The 21,535-nt window shown below is 36.2% G+C and overlaps 1 protein-coding gene and 1 pseudogene across 5 annotated transcripts; both read right to left on the reverse strand.

The window, feature by feature from the left end:
• Nucleotides 1-7,891: 7,891 nt before the first annotated feature.
• LOC121768816 (putative late blight resistance protein homolog R1B-16) lies at nucleotides 7,892-13,675 on the reverse strand. 5 transcript variants are annotated; one of them, XM_042165376.1, is made up of 5 exons: nucleotides 13,526-13,675; nucleotides 12,790-12,966; nucleotides 11,918-12,639; nucleotides 11,421-11,694; nucleotides 7,892-10,358 (listed from the first exon to the last, which is right to left on the reverse strand). In XM_042165376.1, exon 5 carries the CDS (start codon nucleotides 10,333-10,335, stop codon nucleotides 8,074-8,076), a length of 2,262 nt encoding a protein of 753 aa, XP_042021310.1. In that variant the 5' UTR covers nucleotides 10,336-10,358; nucleotides 11,421-11,694; nucleotides 11,918-12,639; nucleotides 12,790-12,966; nucleotides 13,526-13,675; the 3' UTR covers nucleotides 7,892-8,073. The 5 variants fall into 5 exon arrangements, with proteins under 5 accessions (XP_042021310.1, XP_042021309.1, XP_042021307.1 ...); XM_042165375.1 differs by adding an exon at nucleotides 11,052-11,120 and having other exon boundaries at nucleotides 11,421-12,639; XM_042165373.1 differs by having other exon boundaries at nucleotides 11,421-12,558.
• Nucleotides 13,676-19,991: 6,316 nt separating this feature from the next.
• On the reverse strand, nucleotides 19,992-21,535 carry LOC121767369 (annotated as a pseudogene).

Raw genomic sequence — 21,535 nt, forward strand, 5'->3', positions numbered from 1 at the left:
AAGTTGATGTGGCTGGAGGCAATGATAGCTTTGTTGTGAATGATGTTTATGATAGTTCTGTGGTGAATGTAGTTGATGGGTGTTGACTGAGATGATGGAAGCTATATTGAATTTTTGGATTACCCCAATGAAGGAAAAGATGAGAAAACAGAGACATCTATTTATATTCTAGCGCTGTTCAACACCTTGTCAAAATAGCGACAAAGAAAAGCATAAATATAAAACACACTAATCAAAATAGATACTTCACAAAAAATAGGGAATCAAATAAAAAACCAAACCGATAAAACCATATTAAGAACTTGTCCTACTTGTTTATTGCTCGTCTCTGCTTCCTCTTGTATTGATATCAAGGCCTTCTTCATAATGGTTTGCACGGGAAAATGGATATAAAGTTACCATCTTGTCACAAAATTGGAACGATTATGTGTTGTTATACCCGTCGTGAGAGGTCATTCAATCGTAGCGCCATGATCTCCCGAGTAACACATGACAGTGATCCATAGGAATCTCGTCACAAAGAACCATTGGAATTGGCACCAACACTTGCTCTTCCACCGTTACAGAGACAGGTTCCAAGTACATGATCAAGTCATAAGGCTGCGGGTGTTTTTGAGTTGGTAGCCCCGACTCTCGAACCAAAAACGTGGTAGGAAAGTTATTGCAACTTCCACTATCAATTGCAACATAACGTATCTTGTCGTGGACATTTGCGCGCGTCAAGAAAAACAACTCCCTCTGTATTTCCTGTTTGGTACCGGTTTTACATTTGGCTCCAAGTCGGTTATCGGTTATAGCCGATAACGGTCGGTCATAACCGATAAACGAATTAAATTCAATTCTAATTTCAGTTATATGTTTATTTAACACTAGAAGAAATTATAAATTACTTTCAATTCTAATTTCAGTTATATGTTTATATCTAGATTTTGTCAAAGTCTCGTATTGCAATGTCAAAAAAGTCCATTTTAATTTGTGTCACTATCAATTATAGTATTATACTTATAAATTTATATCTCAAAGTCAATAAAGTGCTTAAGCATTACTATTTTAAAAAAAAGAATAACCCTTCACTTATTATTGGAGAAAAGTTTTATAATTATAGATCATGTAAATTTTAAGTCTTTTAAAATGTCTAAACAATTTATGTATTACTTGTAAATAGGAGTAAAATAATAATAATAATAATAATAATAATAATAATAATAATAATAATAAAAAGTAGATGAAAAGTTAAAAGTTAAAACCATAAACAATTTAATTTCAATTATATTTTAATTAATAATAGAAGAAATTGTAATTTACTTCCAAACTTTGTCACGGTAGAATAAATTATAATTTACTTCCAAATTTTGTCAAAGTCTCATATTGTAATGTCAAAAAAGTCTATTTTGATTTGTATTACTATCAGTTATACTTATAATATCTCAAAGCTTACAAAGTTTCTAAATATTAGTATTTTATAAATAAGATCTCTCAAATTCAATAAAGTGGTTAAGCATTACTACTATTTTAAAAATAGGATAACCCTTCACTTATTATTGGAAAAAAGTTTTTATATTTTAGATCATTTAAAGTTAAGTATTTTAAAGTGCCTAAACAATTTATGTATTACTTGTAAATAGAAATATAATGATGATAATAATAATAATAATAATAATAATAATAATAATAATAATAATAATAAAGTAGATGAAAAGTTAAAAACCGTAAATGATTTTCATTTCAATTCGGTTAGTTCGGTTATAACCGATAACCGACTGGTTCTAACCGAGTCGGTTAATTAAGTAACCGAACTTGAGATCAGGTCGGTTCCGATTAATTTTTTGATGAAATTTTGGGGTCGATTAACGACAAGTCTGTTCGGTTATTAACTGAACCGATCGGATAACCAACCCTAATATATATATAATGACCACAAGAGTTTGTTTATATGAATGTTATGGTTTTATAATCAAAACTGTTGACTTATATATAAGAAGAAGATCAGTTTAATTAAGAGGAACGGAGATTTGATTTCCATATCTTCTTTTAATCTTTTTCTTTATAATAGTGATTTCCTAAATAATTTTTCACCCCTCTCTCCCCTTTCCTTTCCCAATTTGATCCCTTTTTACATCCAACTTTCCAAAATAAATTTAAATATTAACCGCGAAACCGTAACCGCCGGTTACGGTTTCGAACCGAAACCGTGAAAAATATCTTGAACTGAAACCGTAAATTTTAGAACCGTGGTTCGGTTCAGGTTCTAAATTTTTCGAACCGAAACCACGACCGAACCGCCGGTTCCGAACCGTCGGTTAACCGACGGTTTCACAGTTCCATGTGATAAAATTATTCTCAAATAATTTTGAATCTAATAACTAATTAAGCTAAAATTTTAAAATTCACATCTAAAAAATCTTAGGATTAGCATTTTAACAAATTCACACAAAATTCTCAAATATTTATGAAGTAATATTGATTTGATTTCAACCAAAATTAAGAAGGAAACATGATTTAGTTAATCAAGATTAATTAAAATCAATTAATTTAGTTAATGCAATCTCACATGATTTATTAATACTATAAATTAAATGAACACAGTTTTTTACGTATTGATATTCTCATATGCAGTCTTCAAAATTGAATGATTTAGTTAATCAAGATTAATTAAAATCAATTAATTTAGTTAATGCAATCTCACATGATTTATTAATACTATAAATTAAATGAACACAGTTTTTTACGTATTGATATTCTCATATGCAGTCTTCAAAATTTATTAATGAATATGGATATAGCATAATATGATAATACTATAATTAACATTTTATATTTTTTCCTTTTCCCCCCATTTCATATTTTTTTGTTTACTTTTAGATGAGTATGACACTTGTAAATTATATCACATTGTCATTTGTTTGTAAATTTTATCGGATTGTAATTTGTTGGTATATTTTATCACATTGTCATTTGTTTGTAAATTTTATCACATTGTAATTTGTATATGGAAAAAAAAACACAAAACCGCCGGCGGTTCGGAACCGAAACCAAAACTGCCAGTTTTCGAACCAAAACCAAAACCGTGAAACAGCCTTACGGTTCGGTTCCGGTTCCATATTTCCCAAAACCGAAACCGATGGTTCACGAACCGCGGGCAGGTCTATTGGAAAGGGCTCTCAAAACCCACTAAATCGGCCCAAAATTTTAGTGTCCCAAAATCTCCGTCCCAAGGAAGATGAACCCTTCCTTGGGCGGCACGAGAATTTATACAACTTTATTTTGTGTGTGAAATTGAGAGAGTAAAGTAAGAAAGAAGGAATAAAGTAGAGAGAAAAGTGTTTCTATTTTTAGTAATGAGTCACCTTGGTTGGGACAAACCAAAAAGGAAAGTAAGTCATCTTTAATGGAACGGATGGAGTATCACAAAAAGAATGAAATATATATACATATATAAAAGGTGATTTTTAGCATTAATTTTAAATTTTATAAGTTTTGGGTATAAATTTAAATATTTGTAAATTTTGGATAATAATTACTCCCTCCGTCCCTAAAAAATTGTCACCTTTCACTTTTACCATTTTTGGTAGTGGACCCTACATTCCATTAACTCATTCTCACTCACATTTTATTTTAAAACTAATATATAAAAGTATGACCCACATGCCACTAACTTTTTCAACTCACCTTCTATTACATTTCTTAAAACCCGTGCCGGGTCAAATGGTGCCAAATTTTAAGGGACGGATGGAGTATTAAATATTACTTCCTCTGTCCCACTTAAAATGAAACATATGAGAATCATGGCGGGATTTTATGTAGTGTTGTTTTGTGAGTTAATGAAAAGAGAGTAAAATAGAAGAGATGAAAAAGTAGAGATAGAGTTATTTCCATTTTAGGAAACGTTTCATTTTTAATGGGACAATTAAAAAGGAAAACGTTTCATTTTTAATGGGACAGAGGGAGTACAAAATCTTCCCATCAATTTGTTTTTAAGTGCTCACCATAACTAAAAAGCATGTAACCGACGGTTGTGGTTGGGGAAATCATTAAAATTAAATATTTTATCTTAATTTTGTTGGTTATTTTTAGTGTAATTGGATTAATTTGATTGATCAATATTGTTATAATGAGACATCATACAAGTTTGGGAAGTGCGGAGTGCACGCTTGTTTGAATTCATTATGATTAGGCGGGATTCGGGGGCAGCGCCCTGGCTGGGGTCAGCTTGGAAATTTTTTATTTCCATTAAAGTTGCTGTATAGAAAATTCATCCGGAAATATAATTTCTGATAGTCGAAGGACTAATTTGTAATTTTTAAAACCCTTTGGAAAACAGTTAAAATCGGTTAAGAAACGAAGAGACGCAACATTTCGTGAAAAGACGCGACGTTTCGTTTCAGGCCTCTTCTTATTGATCATTTTCGGTTAAAAGTGTAGGGCAGAATCAACATACGAAACTTCTAAACCTAAATTGTATCCGATCAGATATTGGTAGAACCATCAAATTAATTTGATCTCAAAGTGTTTCACGCCTTTCAGAATATCCGATTGTTCACAGAGTTATTATCCCAAACAAATTTTGCATCACATTCATATAGATTATTAATCGTGTAACCGTTCCATGGCCCTGCAGTATCGTAACCACATATTAGTATGGGGAAATATTTAGTTTTTTAAACCAATTAAATAATCTTCATTTGTGAATAATTAAATCATATAATCAATATTGATATAAATCATAATTCATGTAAAATCGTCAATCAGGAATCAATGTTATATTATTTTTAAGATTTCAGATGACAATTTTTTTATTTAATTACTACTATTATTTTCCTAACAATTAATTTATTTATTGCACTATTTAACGTTAGTGCAGTTGCATATACAGAATTAATAATTCAATTTAAATCCATGGCTATAAATATATGTCATTTGTTTGTTTGTAACTCGATTATTCACCACCTTCTCCTATTGTACCACCTACTTTTATCCAAAAAAAAATTGTTTCTGTACGGTTCTTGCTTTAGGGATTCTTACATATAGAGAATTAGTAGATTCAATTTTTTTTTGCCTTTTATAGTTACACTTTTTTAGGTGATTATTATGTTACTAATATTTGTTGTATGTGTTCTTACCGGAGGAAGAAAGTTGACACCATGGAAATGGAATTATAACTTAATCCGTCAAATTTTGAAATCACGGAAGCATTAACCTTGACGATTTGGTTTTGAAATTAGTGAGTATTTTTGTGAAATTTTATAGTCATGAACTCTTGCGGATTACGAATTTCACCAATATAAACACAAACTTGTGTTTGCATTCACAAATGCAAATATTTCTCGAAATTGCAATATAGGGTCCGTAGTTCATTTTTAATCGGAGTTCTTACCTATAGATGGGAGCAAACTGGCATGATGGAGAAGATGATGTTGACGCAGGACGACTAAAGTGCTTGAGACGATGAGCGGAGAAGATGGGGGCTATTGGAGATAGATGGAAGCCGATGGGCGGTGGGGTAGAGCCGCGTCAGCATAGGCGATTACGGAATCCATTTTCTATATTTTTCATTTCTTGGTTGCAGATCAATTGTTTTTTATAAATGGAGTTGATTAATGGTCGATTGTTAATCGATTTCAGTATGAAATTATTGGATATTAATTGATTAGTAATTAAAGATATTGATGGGCTAACCATGTAATCAATTCAAAAATAAATACTATACTTAATTTTCAACATTATTAAAAATAATCTATAAGAAAATATGGGAAACCATGTAATCAATTAAAAAATAAATACTATACTTAATTTTCAACACTATTCAAAATAATCTATAAGAAAATATGGGAAGCTATTTTATTTTATTGTGATCTATAAATTCTATATAATTTTATTTTTGAGTAAGCCGTGCAATGCACGGGGTTGATACTAGTATTAATAGAAACAAGGATTGATTGCAAACAAATAGAAATTTTTTACTTTTTAAAGGACAAATTAAAATAGAAATAATTTCTACTCCCGTTTCTATTATCAGGGAAGAATCTCCTAACTCCATCCCATGCCTCAATAGTCCACATATCATCCATTACAATAAAATACTTCCTTCCAAACAAATATTTGTACACATGATCTCCTAACTCAACTTCACTTAAATTTTTCCTATCGTTTCTCGTTCTCGTACTCCTTGCATTTATACTCTTGCGAAATTGCAGACCACGCACAAACATCAAAATGTTGTTGGACAAGTGGATATTCGGAGCAAGAAAGGTCTTTCCTATCCCACCCATTCCAACAATTGGGATAATTTGTCCAGCATTTGATCCAAAACATCATCAAAACCAACCATTGTAACCTCATGAGAATCGAAAGCAGACCTAGACGAGCCTGCAGCAGCAGAAATGCTCACAGACTTTACGATGTGGAGTATATATAATGAGGTATATTACAAAATATTCTAGACAATACAAATAACTTTAAATAATATAAATAAAAAAAAGTACATAAAACCACAGTGACAAATAATATTTCCACAATACCCTTAAATTAAATAAAAATAAATAAATTTTTACATTTTCAGAATATTAAAAAAAATAAATAGCCATACCTTTCAAACTGTGTATATACATATTTGCTGCTAACCATAGATCACAGCTTGTGAGGCTGAAGATTGTGGCTGCAGCCTTCAAATCATGGTGATCTTGAACGTACGAGAAACTCTCGTCGTAGCTGATGCCGAAGACGCGATGCTACTTTCAGGTTTGGTCTTATTTCACATGAAAAATGAAGGAAAAATTGATATACAATATGAAGCCCCCCTGTCACAACAATTGCAATATCCAAACTCTCATTTGAAGAATGTAAAATCCATTGCATGAGTTGCTACATTTCCCTTGTCCGTTCAAACTTTGATAAGAGCCCCCCCGTCCCAACAATTGACAACGGAAGTCCTTTACAACCTGTCACAATCCCCTTTCCAATATTCTCCAACTCAAGGGAACAGTTTTCTTCCCCAAACACAGTTTTGGAAAACAGATTCCAACTATTGGAGTAGTTGAATTGAGATGCCAAGTTTGATAGCCTTGTCGTCACTATTATTCTACTCCCGTTTTTATTATCTGGGAAGAATATCCTAACTTGATCCCATGCCCCAATATTCCATATATCATCCATTACGACGAGATACCTCCTTCCTGTCAAATACTGATGCAAACGTAATCCTAATTCAGATTCACTCAAATCTCTACTTGATCAACAACTTGTCTAAGAATTTCTCGTGCACGAGTTCTCCTCGGGTGATCTTGTCCAGCATTCTCAACAAGACATCATCGAAACCAATCATGGGAACGTTCTGAGTAGTGGAAGTAGATCTAGTCATCTAGATGAGCCTGCACCAGCAGTGCTCAAAGACTTCATGATTCGTCGTTGATCTTTGACAACCATCTTCTCATTAATCTCAATCTTAACCAAATTCATGTTTTCTATCACGTTCTGCACACCTGTGGAGAACAATTCATTGATCTCCAATACTTGGTTATAAATTTAGAGAGAAATCTGTAGTGGTTGCGGGATCACATGCAAGCAACATGAAAACCACAATCATGATTATGTAGTGTGTGTGTGTCCACAAGAGAGCTCTAGTGTGTACATATTGGCATTCACATACCATCATCGAAATAAACAATATGAATTTAGTTGCTAGAGTTCTCATCTCCATTATATTCGTCCATGTGCACTACAAAATCTTCAACCTTAAACACTACACTATTCACGATATATCGAAAATCCGATAATTTCTCGATATTTTTCAATATGATACGAGCGATATATCATTTTCCGATATTTTTCCCCAGCCCTAGAAAAAACTGTCAATCACATAATTGTCGAATTGGGCCATGGAAGTATGGACTAATTTCGCCCAAAAATAGTAATCGATTTATCATTTATGAAGTGTAAATTTAGTTTTATGGAGTGTAATTTACCCATCACACAATCCATACTCGGAAGTCGTTACAATGTCTTCTTCATCTGAAAAAACTGAATACATCCTCCTACCAATCATCCAATTTCAACTTCATATTTCCAAACCTCAATTCAATACATGGGAACTATAATGATTTGAAGGTCTTCATTGCCGAATTCCTCTTGCTCTTCCTTTATTATTTCAGCTGAATCTACCACTGAATCACTACAACGTTCCACCTTAATTGATTGCAGCGTTGGTATATCTCCAATGCTCATAGGAATCTCACTCAATAATAATAAATCACAAATAACAAGGTGCTCAAGGCGTGGAAAGTGAGTGTTGTATGTGATCCAGCACTCTAGATCACATTCCTCTATCAGCAAGAACCTGAGATTCAAGAACTGGTCTTCACATGTTTCCCACTCAGACCCAATGAAGGAATTCCATTTCAGCTTGAGAACTTCAAGTAGGGGCAATGCACCTATTTTTGTTTTCATGTCTTCCCAACGAAGATAGGTGTTTATTAATACCAACTTCTTGAGAGAATACGGAAAGCTCACTTCTTGCCCCAAATGGCGATAATCATCATAACACCAAATCCGAAGAGTTTCAAGTTTGTTGAGGCAACAAAGATTGTTGAGACAATAACCTTCTTCTTCTTCTTCTATTGAGATGTCTTCATAATATAACTTCATTTTTTTCATATTGTGGATTCTTTTAAGCACCCCCGCACCAAACTTGAGATTTTTCACTGTATAAAGTGTCTGTAGATTTTCCAACACAATATCCTGTTCGCCACTGGGAGGACCGGGAAGATAATCTGCATTAAGTTTCCCCCCTCGTTTGGTCATGACATGCCTAAGTTGAGGCATCTTCCAAATCTCAAAAACGCTATACTTCACATCACATAATAAAATCAATGTCTGCAAATTCCAGAGAAAAGAGACTGAAGAAGGAATTATGGGTGATGGCTCTTCAACATTGACAACCAGAAGACGCAAGTTAAGTCTCTCGAGAAAAAACTCCTCGTAGTTTTCATGACCATCTTCTTCCTCCAGGCATTCCTCTAGAAATCCTACCCTCAACAATCTGAAACTATATGTTGGACCACTACCAAAGAAAGAGCGGACAAGTGATGCAGATCCCAAAGATTGAAGGAGTTGAGATGGATATTCCAATAACGTGCTTTTTATACGGCGTTGAGAATATATGCCTTGTGGAATGCTCTGCTCATGCAACACACAGAGAAACTTCAATTTTCGAGCTTCTCTCAAACATACGTCCCTCATCAGGTCATGCATTTTTAAGGACTTTAGCTTCCCAGAATGCCGGCGTTTTTCAACTATAAGCATATTTCTATTAACGAGTTCTTCAACATAATCTTCTGCGGCCTCTTCCAAACTTTTCCCATTAATTGCCTTCACAAATCCCTCGGCAATATATAAAATGATAAGTTGGGAGACTGGAATCTCATCATCTTCATCATATCTTCCCATATAGAGAAAACATGGTTTTAAATGAACTGGCAAATTATTATAACTCATGTATAATACTTGCAAGCAACTCTCATTATCATCCAAATTCACAATTGAACTTATATTCTTTTCAAACAATCTCCAACTTTCTTTTGTTCGTTCAGACTTTGATAAGAGTCCCCCTATCACAGCAACTGACAACGGAAGTCCCTTACAACCTCTCACAATCTTCTTTCCAATGTCCTCCAACTCAAGGGGACAACTTTCTTCCCCGAACACAGTTTTGGAAAATAGATTCCAACAGACATCCTCATCCAATAATTTCAGATCAAGACCATTTGAGTAGTTAAATTCAGATGCCAAGTTTGATAGCCTTGTCGTTACTACTATTCTACTCCCATTACTATTATCTGGGAAGAATCTCCTAACTCCATCCCATGCCTCAATATTCCACATATCATCCATCACAATAAAATACCTCCTTCCTATCAAATATTGGTACAGATGTAATCCTAATTCGTCTTCACTCAAATCACTCCCATCCCACTTGCCTAATTGATCAAGAACTTGCCTAAGAATTTCTCGTGCATTATACTTCTGAGAAATTGTAGACCAAGCACGAACATCAAAATGATGTTGGACAAGTGGACTTACATATAAATTTCCAGCGAGAGTGGTCTTGCCTATCCCACCCATTCCAACAATCGGGATAATTTGAAGATCGAGTCCTCCGCCAGTGATCTTGTCCAGCATTCGCAACAAGACATCATCAAAACCAACCATTATAACCTTATGTGTAGTAGAAGCAGTTCTAGACGAGCCTGCAGCAGCAGCAGTAATCACAGACTTTATGATGCTCGGTTGATCTTTGACTATAACCATCTTCTCTTTAGTCTCAATGTTGATCAAATTCATGTTTTCTATCACCTTCTGCACACCTGTTGAAAACAAATGATCATCAACTTGATTAGAAGCTGATGATTTAGTAGCAAGCAACTTTAGAGACAAAATCTGATTTTATATGTAAGGCTTCTTGCACATTTAAATCCAACAAACGATTTTATTGTTTGTTGTAAATTAAACAAGACCATTATAGAATTCGGCGGAGCTGATATTTTCAACATCAATTTGTAATCGAGCACGAATTTGATCTACAATATAGGACTCGATCACATCTTCAGCATCATAAGCTGCTTCAACAATACGACTCTCCAAGAGATCTTCTTCTTCGGTGTAGCCACCATGGGGATAATAGCTTTCAAGAAAATCTTGCAGGGATGTGATTGCTTGAGTGAGAGATTCAAGCTGTTTTTGGTGGATGGAAATAGGAGGGTGTGGATGTGTTTGAATTTGATCTATAATTTGTATAACAGAAACTAAAGCTCCAAATGCAGCCATTTCCAATCTGTTTTTTTTCTTGCTTTGAGTACTAAGGAGCAGCATATCTAATTCGAATTACATAGTTATTGAGATTAGATGAAAGAGACTTTTGATGATAGTAAATGTGTGGTTCTTATTTGTAGGACAGACGAGACGATTTCGGCTGCACATTCTTAATCTTGAAATGCATACAATACCTGGCCGGATAGTAAAAGACGAATCAGTTATAAAAAATCACAAACCAACATAACTTGTATCATCCCGTTTTTGTACTTTGTATCTTCTCCTAACACGAGTAGGAAATATATGTAGAGCAATATCTGCAAACATATATTAATAAATAAATAAATCGAGCAACCAATATAATTTTGTGATGGGCCAGAGCTGGTCTTAATTCAATGAAGAATGAAATAAAATTGATTGCAACATGATACGAAAAAAAGCTTATATAAAAAATATTAAACATAAATGCCAAGTGTGCTTTTTTTTGAGGTAGTTAATAAGTGAATCCAATCTTGCTTAATGAAATTGGGAGTGACACTGTTTACAAAACAAATCAGTACAAAAATCTAACAAAAGCCTAAAAACAATCATTAAGGAAAAGAAGGTTGGGGTGTTACCTAGAAAAATCTTCTTGACTTCATACCAGAAAAATCTCGTTAATTGTTTGAGCTGAATCAACCACAGATTTACTACAACCTTTCAACTCAATTAAGTGAAGTGTTGGTATGTCTCCCATCCATGAAGAAAGCTCCCTCAACCTTTTCACAAAGACAAGATGAAGATGCTGTTGCATCCTTTTTCTGGTATCAGAGAAGAAACAACGAGAAGAGGAGTTCCAACAGATATCCACCTCCATAACTGATGTAACTAACCTCTCAACAGTCAACACTCCTTCAATGGAGATTGAATGGACATTTAGCTCACTTATGCGAACTCAACTCCACAAATCAGCAAGATCAACACAACAAATGCACACAAATAACAGAGACTCAAATAATAACACAATTTGCTGAATTTCAGATGGGTTCTTTGATAACTTCAAATGATCAATAAGAACTCTACGTAATGAAAATGGATAACAGAAATTAAAAAAGATAAGCTAAGACAGAAATACCTTGGATCATATATCGTAGCCCAAGTGATCGACACAGACAATTTTCTTGAACACCTATGGAAGAAGATGACCTATGTATTTATACTCCTCGATTTGCCTTCTCTCATTTCTGTTTGAGCTGATGTGGCACACCAGCTGGCATATTAGTTGTTGTGTTCGTTATGAAGGCGTGTTCCTAATTGCACGTTTTTCTTTTCCTTCTACTTCCTCCATCCCACCCTAAGGACACATTTTCCTTTTCGCGATGTCCCACCCTAAATGACACATTTCTTAAAATAGAAACATCACTATGTTGACTTTTTCTTCTTTCTTACTTTATTCTCCCCACTTAACTCATAAAACAACACTACATAAAATCCTTTGCCAAAAAACAAATGCACCACTTAGGGTGGGACAGAGGGAGTATAATTTTTTATTGTAACAGATGCTCAAGCCATGGAAAGTGGGTGTTGTATGTGATCCAGAACTCTATATCACAAGCCTCAATCAGCAAGAACTTGAGCTTCAAGAATTGGTCTTCAAGTGTTTCCCACTCAGATGCAATGAGTGAACTATTTTTCATTTTGAGAACTTGAAGAAAGGGCAATGAACCTATTTTTTAAAATCTCAATCTTGATAAAATTCATGCTTTCAATCACCTTCTGCAGGCATGTTTAAAACAAATGATCACCACGACTTGATTAGGAAGATTGGAGTGATACCTATACAAGTTCAGGTATTACCTGCAAGCAATTTCAAAATCAAAATCATGATTTTATATATAAGACTTCTGGCAAATTTTTGCTGTGTTTGTGTGTGTCAAACAATAGATGAACTTTGAGTGCACACTAAGTTAAATCCAATAGATGATGATGTATGTTAATGAACATGACCTTGATAGAATTGAATGGAGCTGATGGTTTCTCCATCACATCTTAACTGAAGACGAATTTGATCCACAATATACGACTCGATTACATCTTCAGCATGGTAAGTTGCTTCAGCAATGAGACTCTCCTAAAAATCTTCTTCAGTGTAGCCATGCTGGGAAGAATAGCCTTCAAGAAAGTCTTGGAGGAAAGAAACTGATTCAGTGAGAGATTCAACCTGATTTTGATATTGATTTATAATTTGCATAATAGAAACAAATCGATTCTGTTAGGCCTTTAATCAAACAGTTCATTTACACACATAAATTCGGGCATATTATGAATCACGAAACGATATAAACTTAGTTATGCATTTTGTATCTCAAAACTGAGAATGATAACAACACATAAAATTAACGAATAATAATAGCATAAAAATCAATGAATTAAAATAAAAATTGACTCACCAGTAAAAAAGTTAAGTCCATCATAAATCATTATAAACAGAGAACCGAAAATGATTCCTATTTATCCCTTTCATTTATCTTGTTCAGTGGATAAACAGTTTACAATAATGCAAACTGTTGAGTGTATGTGAGACCAACTATTGTATTGTCAACTTTCACATACTAACATAAGTTCTGAAATTAATCAAAGGTAAATTGCTCAAAAATCATGAATTGGCCTTCGGATGTTTCCCACTCAGACCCCCAAAATGCACCGTATTGCAAATTGAGAACTTGAAGATGGGGCAACCAACCTATTTTTGAGGGAATGCGGGAAGCTCACTTCTTTCAAACAGTATTTCCTGGCCACCTACAAATCAAAATAACTTCAAGTTTGTGGAGGCAACAAAGATTGTTGACCCCCATAATAATCTCTTCTGAAGTTTTGATGGGTATAACTTCAATTTTTTGATATTGGGGATTTTTTTAACCTCCCCCTACCAAAAGAGAGATTTTTAAAAAAAGGGATTAAATTCGCAAGCCTTTTGAAATTAGGGATTAAATTTGTTGACCTTTGCCAATTTTTTAGGATAAGAGATTTTGATTGTTTTTTAAATTTTCTCTTTTTTAAAAAAATTATTTGTTTCATATCATTTGTGAATTGACCAAACTATCCACCCTCTTCCTCTTCCCTTTCACTGCATACCTTCCACGAGAACAGAAAAATCAAGAGCTAATTTGCTAAAACCCATAATAACATGGATGATTAAATTGAAGCAATGCTAAGAGCATCTCCAGTGGGCGGACATCCCACTCGGACATCCACTAGAACATCCCAAAAACACCTCCTGCCACGTCACTAGGACATCCCACCCCACTGCCACATCACTAGGACATCCCTTGCATATCCGCCCTTCCCATCGCCCTTCCCATCGCCCTTCCCACTAGGACATCCCGCAATTAAAAAAATCACAATAATTTAATTTTAACATAAACAAAAAGTACGGGAAAGCAAAATACGAAAAAATTACGGGAAATACTTGAAAAGGGCAAACATACAAAGTCATAAAACATAAAAAAAACAAATTTAGGAAAAAAAGAAAAATACATAATCATGAAAAAAAAAATACATAGTCCAACATCCCCGGCTCACTCCGCACTGTCCTCGTCGCCCGTGCCGTCGCCGCTACCAGTGCCGCCCCCGTCGCCCGTGCCGGGCCCGTCGTCCCCTCCGCTTATCTCGGCGCCATCATCTCCAATGGGTGGCATCCCCAAATCGCGTCGACATCCATCGATGATTTCCTTCAGCATCCTCTTGTACGTCGCATCGGTCGCGCCATGCCACCCATGCATGGTCCGGATATAATTTTGGGTTATTTGTGCGCGGGCGAGGCGGTTGAAATCTTCCGATTCAGCAGGGGCCCCCGATTCGACCTCGAACGACCCGCTTCCGCTGCTGCTTCCCCGACCCCTCCGCTGCGCTGCTTTTTGCCCAACCGGGCGACGACGACGGCGAGCGTCTGATTGAGGTAGCGGGGAAACCTCATCGGCTTCTGGGAGCTCGTGCGAACCAGCACTGCTGCTGTATTCACCGGAAGCGTTGATCTTCGTCCGCTTCCAGCCCGATTCGACACCCCCACAGAACTTTGGGGAATCCTTCACCACGAGAAAGGCCTCCCACTGGTCGAATTGTTTGAACTTCAAGGCTCTGTCGGGGTACTGAGAAAAGGAACGGCTCCGGACATCCTCCTCGGACATACCGCTGCTTGCCTGGCGGAGGTTGTTTTGGTAGATACCAGCGAATCGACTAAGCTTAGGCCTCAACCGCTCCCACTGTTTCCGGCACTGTTCCGGAACGCGACGCTTCGCCCCAGCCGGTTTGTGTGTGTGGTAGGCTTCAGCGATACGATGCCACAGTCTGTCAATATGCTGGTTGGCACCGACATAGGGATCCTCGACTATTGCCACCCAAGCCTTTGCAAGCGCAACGTTTTCCCACGGGCTCCAGACCGTCCTCTTTCCCGTCTCTTCCTCATCCTCCTCCTCTGCCACCGTTCGAGAGGAAGAGCCCGGGGCTTTCCCCTTGTCCTTGCCACGTCCCATCCCCCTGCCCCTGCCCCTTGCTGCTGCCCCCACATCATCGGGAGTCTCCCTGATTGGAGATAGCCCCAACTCCTCAAAAGAGAAAGTTTCCAAGCCGGTGAACTGAGTCTCCGGAACATAAGTGGAGGGGGTATCCGTAGACAGCGTATCCATCACCGGGCGATACACATCGTCCGCTACTGGTTCATGACCCCTGCCACCCCCTCCCCCAGGCATCATCCCGGGCATAATCCCCGGCATCATCCCCTGCATCATCCCCGGCATCATCCCACCCATACCCATCATATTTGGGGTCATGCCCCCTATCCCCATACCCGGCATCATCATATTTGGGGTCATACCCCCCATACCACCCATCCAATTGTACATATAAGGGGACATCATCCCACCCATTCCACCCATTCCACCCATTCCACCCATCCCGACATTCCCGGAACCGTTGACGCACTTCCGCTAACGTTTCCCTCCAGATCTATGGGAAACGCCGGAGTCTGCGACTCGCTCGTGGCCGGGGAGTTCCTATCGTTCTCCATTAAGTAGAAATGAAATTTGTAGTAAAAGAAGAGAGAAACTTGTTAACACAAGTGGTGCAAATGAAATGAAGTTCAACGAGCCGTATATATAGAATTTAAATTAAAAAAAAAAATCAAATATCGGACGTCCGACCGGGACGTCCGACCTTCGCCACAGTGGCGCCCGTCCACCCGCCCGTCGCCGGGACGTCCGAGGACACCCGACGTCCTCACGGGACGTCCGTATCCGACCTCCGACCTCCCAACGGCGGACGTCCCGTCGCCCTTCCCGGTGTCCGACCGGACGTCCTACCGGAGGGGCGCCATAGGAGATGCTCTAAGAAGAAGACAATCATAAACTAAAAATTGATGAAATGCACTGCTTTGCGAGGCTGTATTGAAGAGTAGAATATTGTTGCGGATGAATTTATTGCCTGTTTAGATTCAGCCCCAAATTTTATAAAAGTAAGACAACAATCTTACTTCAGTCTTGGAAACCATAGCAATTGGAGTTTGGGAGCGGAATAAAATGGCCCGAAGCCGCCGACAATTAGTGACTGACGAGGGTGGAGGCAGTTAAGAGAGAAGGAGGGTGGAGGCAAGGCAAGTGGTGAAGAGAGGAAGGTGGGGGCAGGCGGTGAAGGAGGAGGGTGGATAGTTTGGTCCATCTGGAATAGTTGGAAAGGAAAAAAAAGAAAAAAAAAGATAAAATAGAAAAAAGCTAAAATTCCTTGTTTTGAAAAATTTGCATGCCTCGATCTCATATTCTGAAAGGTCAGCTAATTTAATCCTTTATTTCGAAAGGCTTGCGAATTTAATCCCTTTTTCCGAAATTTCTCTCACCGAACTTAAGATTATGCACATAATAGAGTGTCTCCATGTTTTCCATCACCATATCATCTTCATCATTGAGACAAGTTTCCCTGCAAGATCGGTTATGACATGCCTAAGTTGAGGCACCTTCAATATCTCGAAAACAAAATCATGATCAGCACCACTAGCAAAGCGATTTACTGTCCATAAAATTATTGTCTATAAATTCCACTAAAAATACACCGAATTACTACTAGAAAATTGACTTTTTATGACACTTCAAAATGCCACCAGAATTATGTTAACGTTACACTTTATCTAATAGCACCTAAAGCAAGTGTCAGCACTACTGCAAGTAGTAATAGATCATGTGCAAGTAAAGATCAATCATTGCTACACTAAAAAAATGTGATGAGGAATCACATCTAATGGCATTAGAAATTGCCACAACATGCTCTGTTAGACTACACCAATACTTAGGACGAAAATTTAAAGAATACCCTCATAAAATATATATTATTACAATTTCATCTTGCATTTTATATAATTTACAATCTAGTCTACAAATTTCTATAATTTATATTTACATCATTCAAATATTAATAAATTATATTTTACAATCTAGTCCTCGACCTTGCGGCCTGTCAGCTCTTCGTGGTGGCATCCTGATAGTTTATGCAATTTCTCATTAAGCACTTAGCCTACATGATAGCTAAACATACAATTGAATCAACAATCTCTTTCGGATCTATTCGAGTGGCTTGGCCACAATGAGGATCTATCTTGTGTTGTTCCCTTATAGCATTGTTCCTCATCTTTGTTTTCCTCAACACTTACCCCTCTTATGCTCTTTTGCACTGGGCATCGGCTCTTCTTGTGCAAAAAGTCGCGTCACTGCGGATCACACTTTCGTGCTTAACTCTGTCTAGCATCATCTCAAAAATAGTTGCTCAGGAAAGTAATCATAGGATTTATGGTTCATTCGTCGTAGTCTCATCTTGAACTACATTCTTTAGGGAAAATACTTATTCCCTCTCGGTTCTTTCTATTTTCTTGACTAGGTAAAATATTCTCGTCACACTTTGTTTCAGCTATTTCAAAATTCCACTTCTTTAACTTTCCTCTAGGTTGGTTGAATGTCTCTTGTTGGAGCATTGATCGAGTCGATTACTTGGAATGATCTAGTGAACAAGTTTAGATCTTGACTGAAGAAATGTGTGGATCTCAGAGCAGGAAGGAAACTGAGGCTCTGATACCACTCTGTCACGACCGCATTTTGCTAAGGATAGCGAAAGCGGGTAATCCGCGACTAATAAGAGGGATTAAAGAAACAAGGAAAGAAAAAGGGGTAGAACTCAAGGAACTTGCCGAAAAGGCCAACTCGATTGATACCATAAAATAGAAGCTAAGTATTCAATTACATGGTCTCAGAAATAGAATAATCATCTCATCAACTAATCAGAGTTCGATGGTGAGACTTTGAAATTCCCACTTAACAAAAGTACAACGGAATAAGTCCTTACTAAATGACTTCGTGTATGAAGACACGAATCGTCGAAAGATCCACTTGATTTATTAATAACATCGACTCCGATCAATACTCCTTCCTCTTGACGTTCAACCTGCACATTTAGAAATACATGCAGGGCTGAGTACAGGAGTACTCAGTGGACACGTGCCGAAAAGCAATTGTCGAATACAGATTATTCATCGTCCTTGTGTTTTAATCAGAGAGATGGATAGTCAAGTTAGCTACTGTCGTATAACACATTTATAATATACGACAACATCATGGAAAATATAACGAATATAACAATTGAATGGGAAAAGGAAAAGTAAACTAAAGAACAAAGATTAGCTGAATATCCAGGAGAGTTACCACATGAGAAAGAAAAGGAATTCGGTGATTGTATTTCCGGCTGCTCACTATCATCATCGGGCTCAAATTTCATGCTTTTAATCCGTTGCTGCACTCGCAGCCTCCTCACTTCAGTGAAGGAAACAAATAATTAATCATCTTCAAAACAAGCATTAAAAATGGGAGAAATGTAGCAAGTAGTGATCTCACTTCTTCCATAAGAAGAAAAATTTTATTGCGTCGGCTTTGAACATTGTCTTGGATCTCCTGTAGCTGCATCTGAACAAATTCCTGACCAGTCTATGGCCCTTCTATAATGCAGAAATTGCTGCACACAAATAATCAATGTCATTTACACGACAGAACAACCGATTAAGAATGAAACACTAATTCAAACAGAAGCTTTCATGCTGTAAAGAAACAATAATTTTTTAGTGAAGCATGAAAATAAGAAAAAATTAACGGTGGTAGTGTTATTTGACGGAATGTACTACTATTTGAAACACTAATCAAACTGTTTGTATAGTATATGCTAACTTAAAACATTTTGTACTAATTTGAAACATTGATTAAACATTTAGTATGTATGGTCACTAATAGAAAATTCACATATTATGACATGTATAAATGCAATTAGAAAACTATTATCTTGACACTTTAGGTGTAATGGCACTTATTGCATGTGTGAGGAAAAAAAGTGTGATAACAAGCAAAGTGTGAAGATAAATCCTTCTTTATTACACTCCAAAGGTGCCATGAAACACAATGTGTAATGTCACTTGAAAATGCCACAATATAATTTCTTAACCTACACTAACTTTTAGACGAAAATTTACAAAATACCCCCATAAATATTTATTATTACAATTTATCCTACATTTTATTTTATTTATTTTTTCACCTACATATTTGTAGAATTTATATTATTGTCCTTCAAATATTCATAAATTATGTTTTAATCCTTCAATTACATTTTAGTTTCAATGTACAAAATTCATTATATTATTATTAATCATTCAACAAAATTTAATAAATAATTAATTCAAATAAAATGGCAATTTTCAATAATACCCAAAGCATCAAATGGTGTTATCTAATGTGTTTAAACACAAGGATTAAACATAAGCGTTGGTCATCTTTACTTAAACTACAAACAAAATTAGTACTAAAAAAGTAAAAATTATAAAGTCTTAATCTATTCCAAAAGTGCTTGTAGGGGCATTGCTTGTTTCTTTAAAATGTGAGCCTCTTATGCCTGTCAAAAGAGCAAAGTACCACTCCAACGCCATGCGACCTAAAATAATTAAGTACAAAAAATTCCAAGTTAATACAATAAATAACAATAATATACATGTACTTTGAGAAAATAACAAAGATTGGAGATACTCATATGTATCACACTCTGCTCTGCACCATAATGAAATGGTTTAACTAATGATAATGGAATAAAATCATCCAACAGCCCGTTTTGTAATAACAAGAGAGAACATAGACTTACTGTTCTAACTGAGCAGCATATTGAGCTACCTTCTGCTCGCACTGATTGGCTGATGTTGATACTTCTTCACTTTGGAAGAGATCAACAGCTTTCTCAAAATACACGATAGCTAGTTCCAAGTTCTATTCATGCTCATACAACTTAGCTATTTCCTGCAAAATTATGATCTCTCAAATAGTCAAATTGCCATCTTTCAATTAAGTTCTGGTCATGCTCATACAACTCAGCTATTTCAATGCAATAAAATTCTACAAGAATCAAGTTTTGACCTAAACTATGAGCTATAACATAACAATGTCGAATTACTTTTGCTACGAAGGCTGACAAATTTAGCAGATGAAACAGAACCCGGTGGCCTAATGTGATAAATTCTTACGGAATAATGGCAATATCAGATAATCTACAAACATTTAATGCATTACCTTATAATACCTAAGGCAGACATATTGAACCTTCCAATATCCAGAAAGATATTTACAGATTCCTCCAAGCATGAAATTGACTCTGCCAATCATGAAACTGAATCAGAGCAATTCAAACTAGAAAGCGAAACAAGACGAGTGTGCATATATATGTATGATCAAAATTACTATTCATCATGAATATCCAAAAATACCAACCAGAACATTTACAAACGGATAGAATTAAAGCTAAACAAAAGATAACCACACCTTGTGTATTGCACTTTTTGTAGCAATGAGCTGCACCAGCATACGCATTAGCAGCTTCATGCTTGCTATCTAACTGCAAAAGGGGGAACAGAAGATATACTTAAATCAAATTCATATTACTGTTTATAACAATATGAAAAAATGTGATGGAATTGGAAACTAATACGATAATGTGCTAAGAAATAATCATTTCAATTTCTAGCGCAAATCGCAATCGAATTACCTTCAAATGACAGTTAGCCATCTTTACATAAACTGCTCCCACTCGATCCCCTGACAATGAATCAAAATAATCGATTAGACTCGTGTCATCGCCCAAATTGAATCCCTAGCTATAAAAAAAAATTCAATTTCGATTCATAATTTTCAATTTCGACTTAATCCCCCATTGTTTGTGGTTGAATTCACGGAAGGAAAATGCGAGAAGGACGATCACACCAAACGAAGATGAAGAAGAGGAATCGGCGGCTTACATGATTTGGAGAGCTTGAAAGAGTTGGCGGCTTTGTCGAATAAGTCGGCTGCGTCTTCGAATTCGGAGCCGAATAAGCCCCAGCCGCTGAGCTTCTTCACGGCTTTGCTCTCGAAGTCCTCCGCCCTCGCTAGATGATCACCCATTCTTCTTCTTCACGCAAATTTTCCTGGGTTGGTTTTTTGCAGGAATGAAAGCAGAAATTGATGGAATTTTAGGGGGCAGAGAGAAATCAGAAACCACCATTCATTTATTCATGTATCCACCAACGTAATGTCGAGTATTTATTGTATACTATCTATTATTTTTAATAAAACGATTGATTTTGTATTTGCGATTTTCTCTTGTTAATTCGTTGTTGCTTCTGCTTTGACACTTTCACGTAAAGGAAATGTCA

The sequence above is a fragment of the Salvia splendens genome, chromosome 15 (genome assembly GCF_004379255.2).
Source record: "Salvia splendens isolate huo1 chromosome 15, SspV2, whole genome shotgun sequence".
In the NCBI taxonomy this organism is placed as follows: domain Eukaryota; kingdom Viridiplantae; phylum Streptophyta; class Magnoliopsida; order Lamiales; family Lamiaceae; genus Salvia; species Salvia splendens.

Coding starts and splice junctions, on each gene's coding strand:
- LOC121768816 (XM_042165372.1), bottom strand. CDS start 10,863: ATGCTGCTCCTTAGTACTCAAAGCAAGAAAAAAAACAGATTGGAAATG. Junction 10,359..10,508: donor CTCCGCCGAATTCTATAATG/GTCTTGTTTAAT, acceptor TGTTTTCAACAG/GTGTGCAGAAGGTGATAGAA.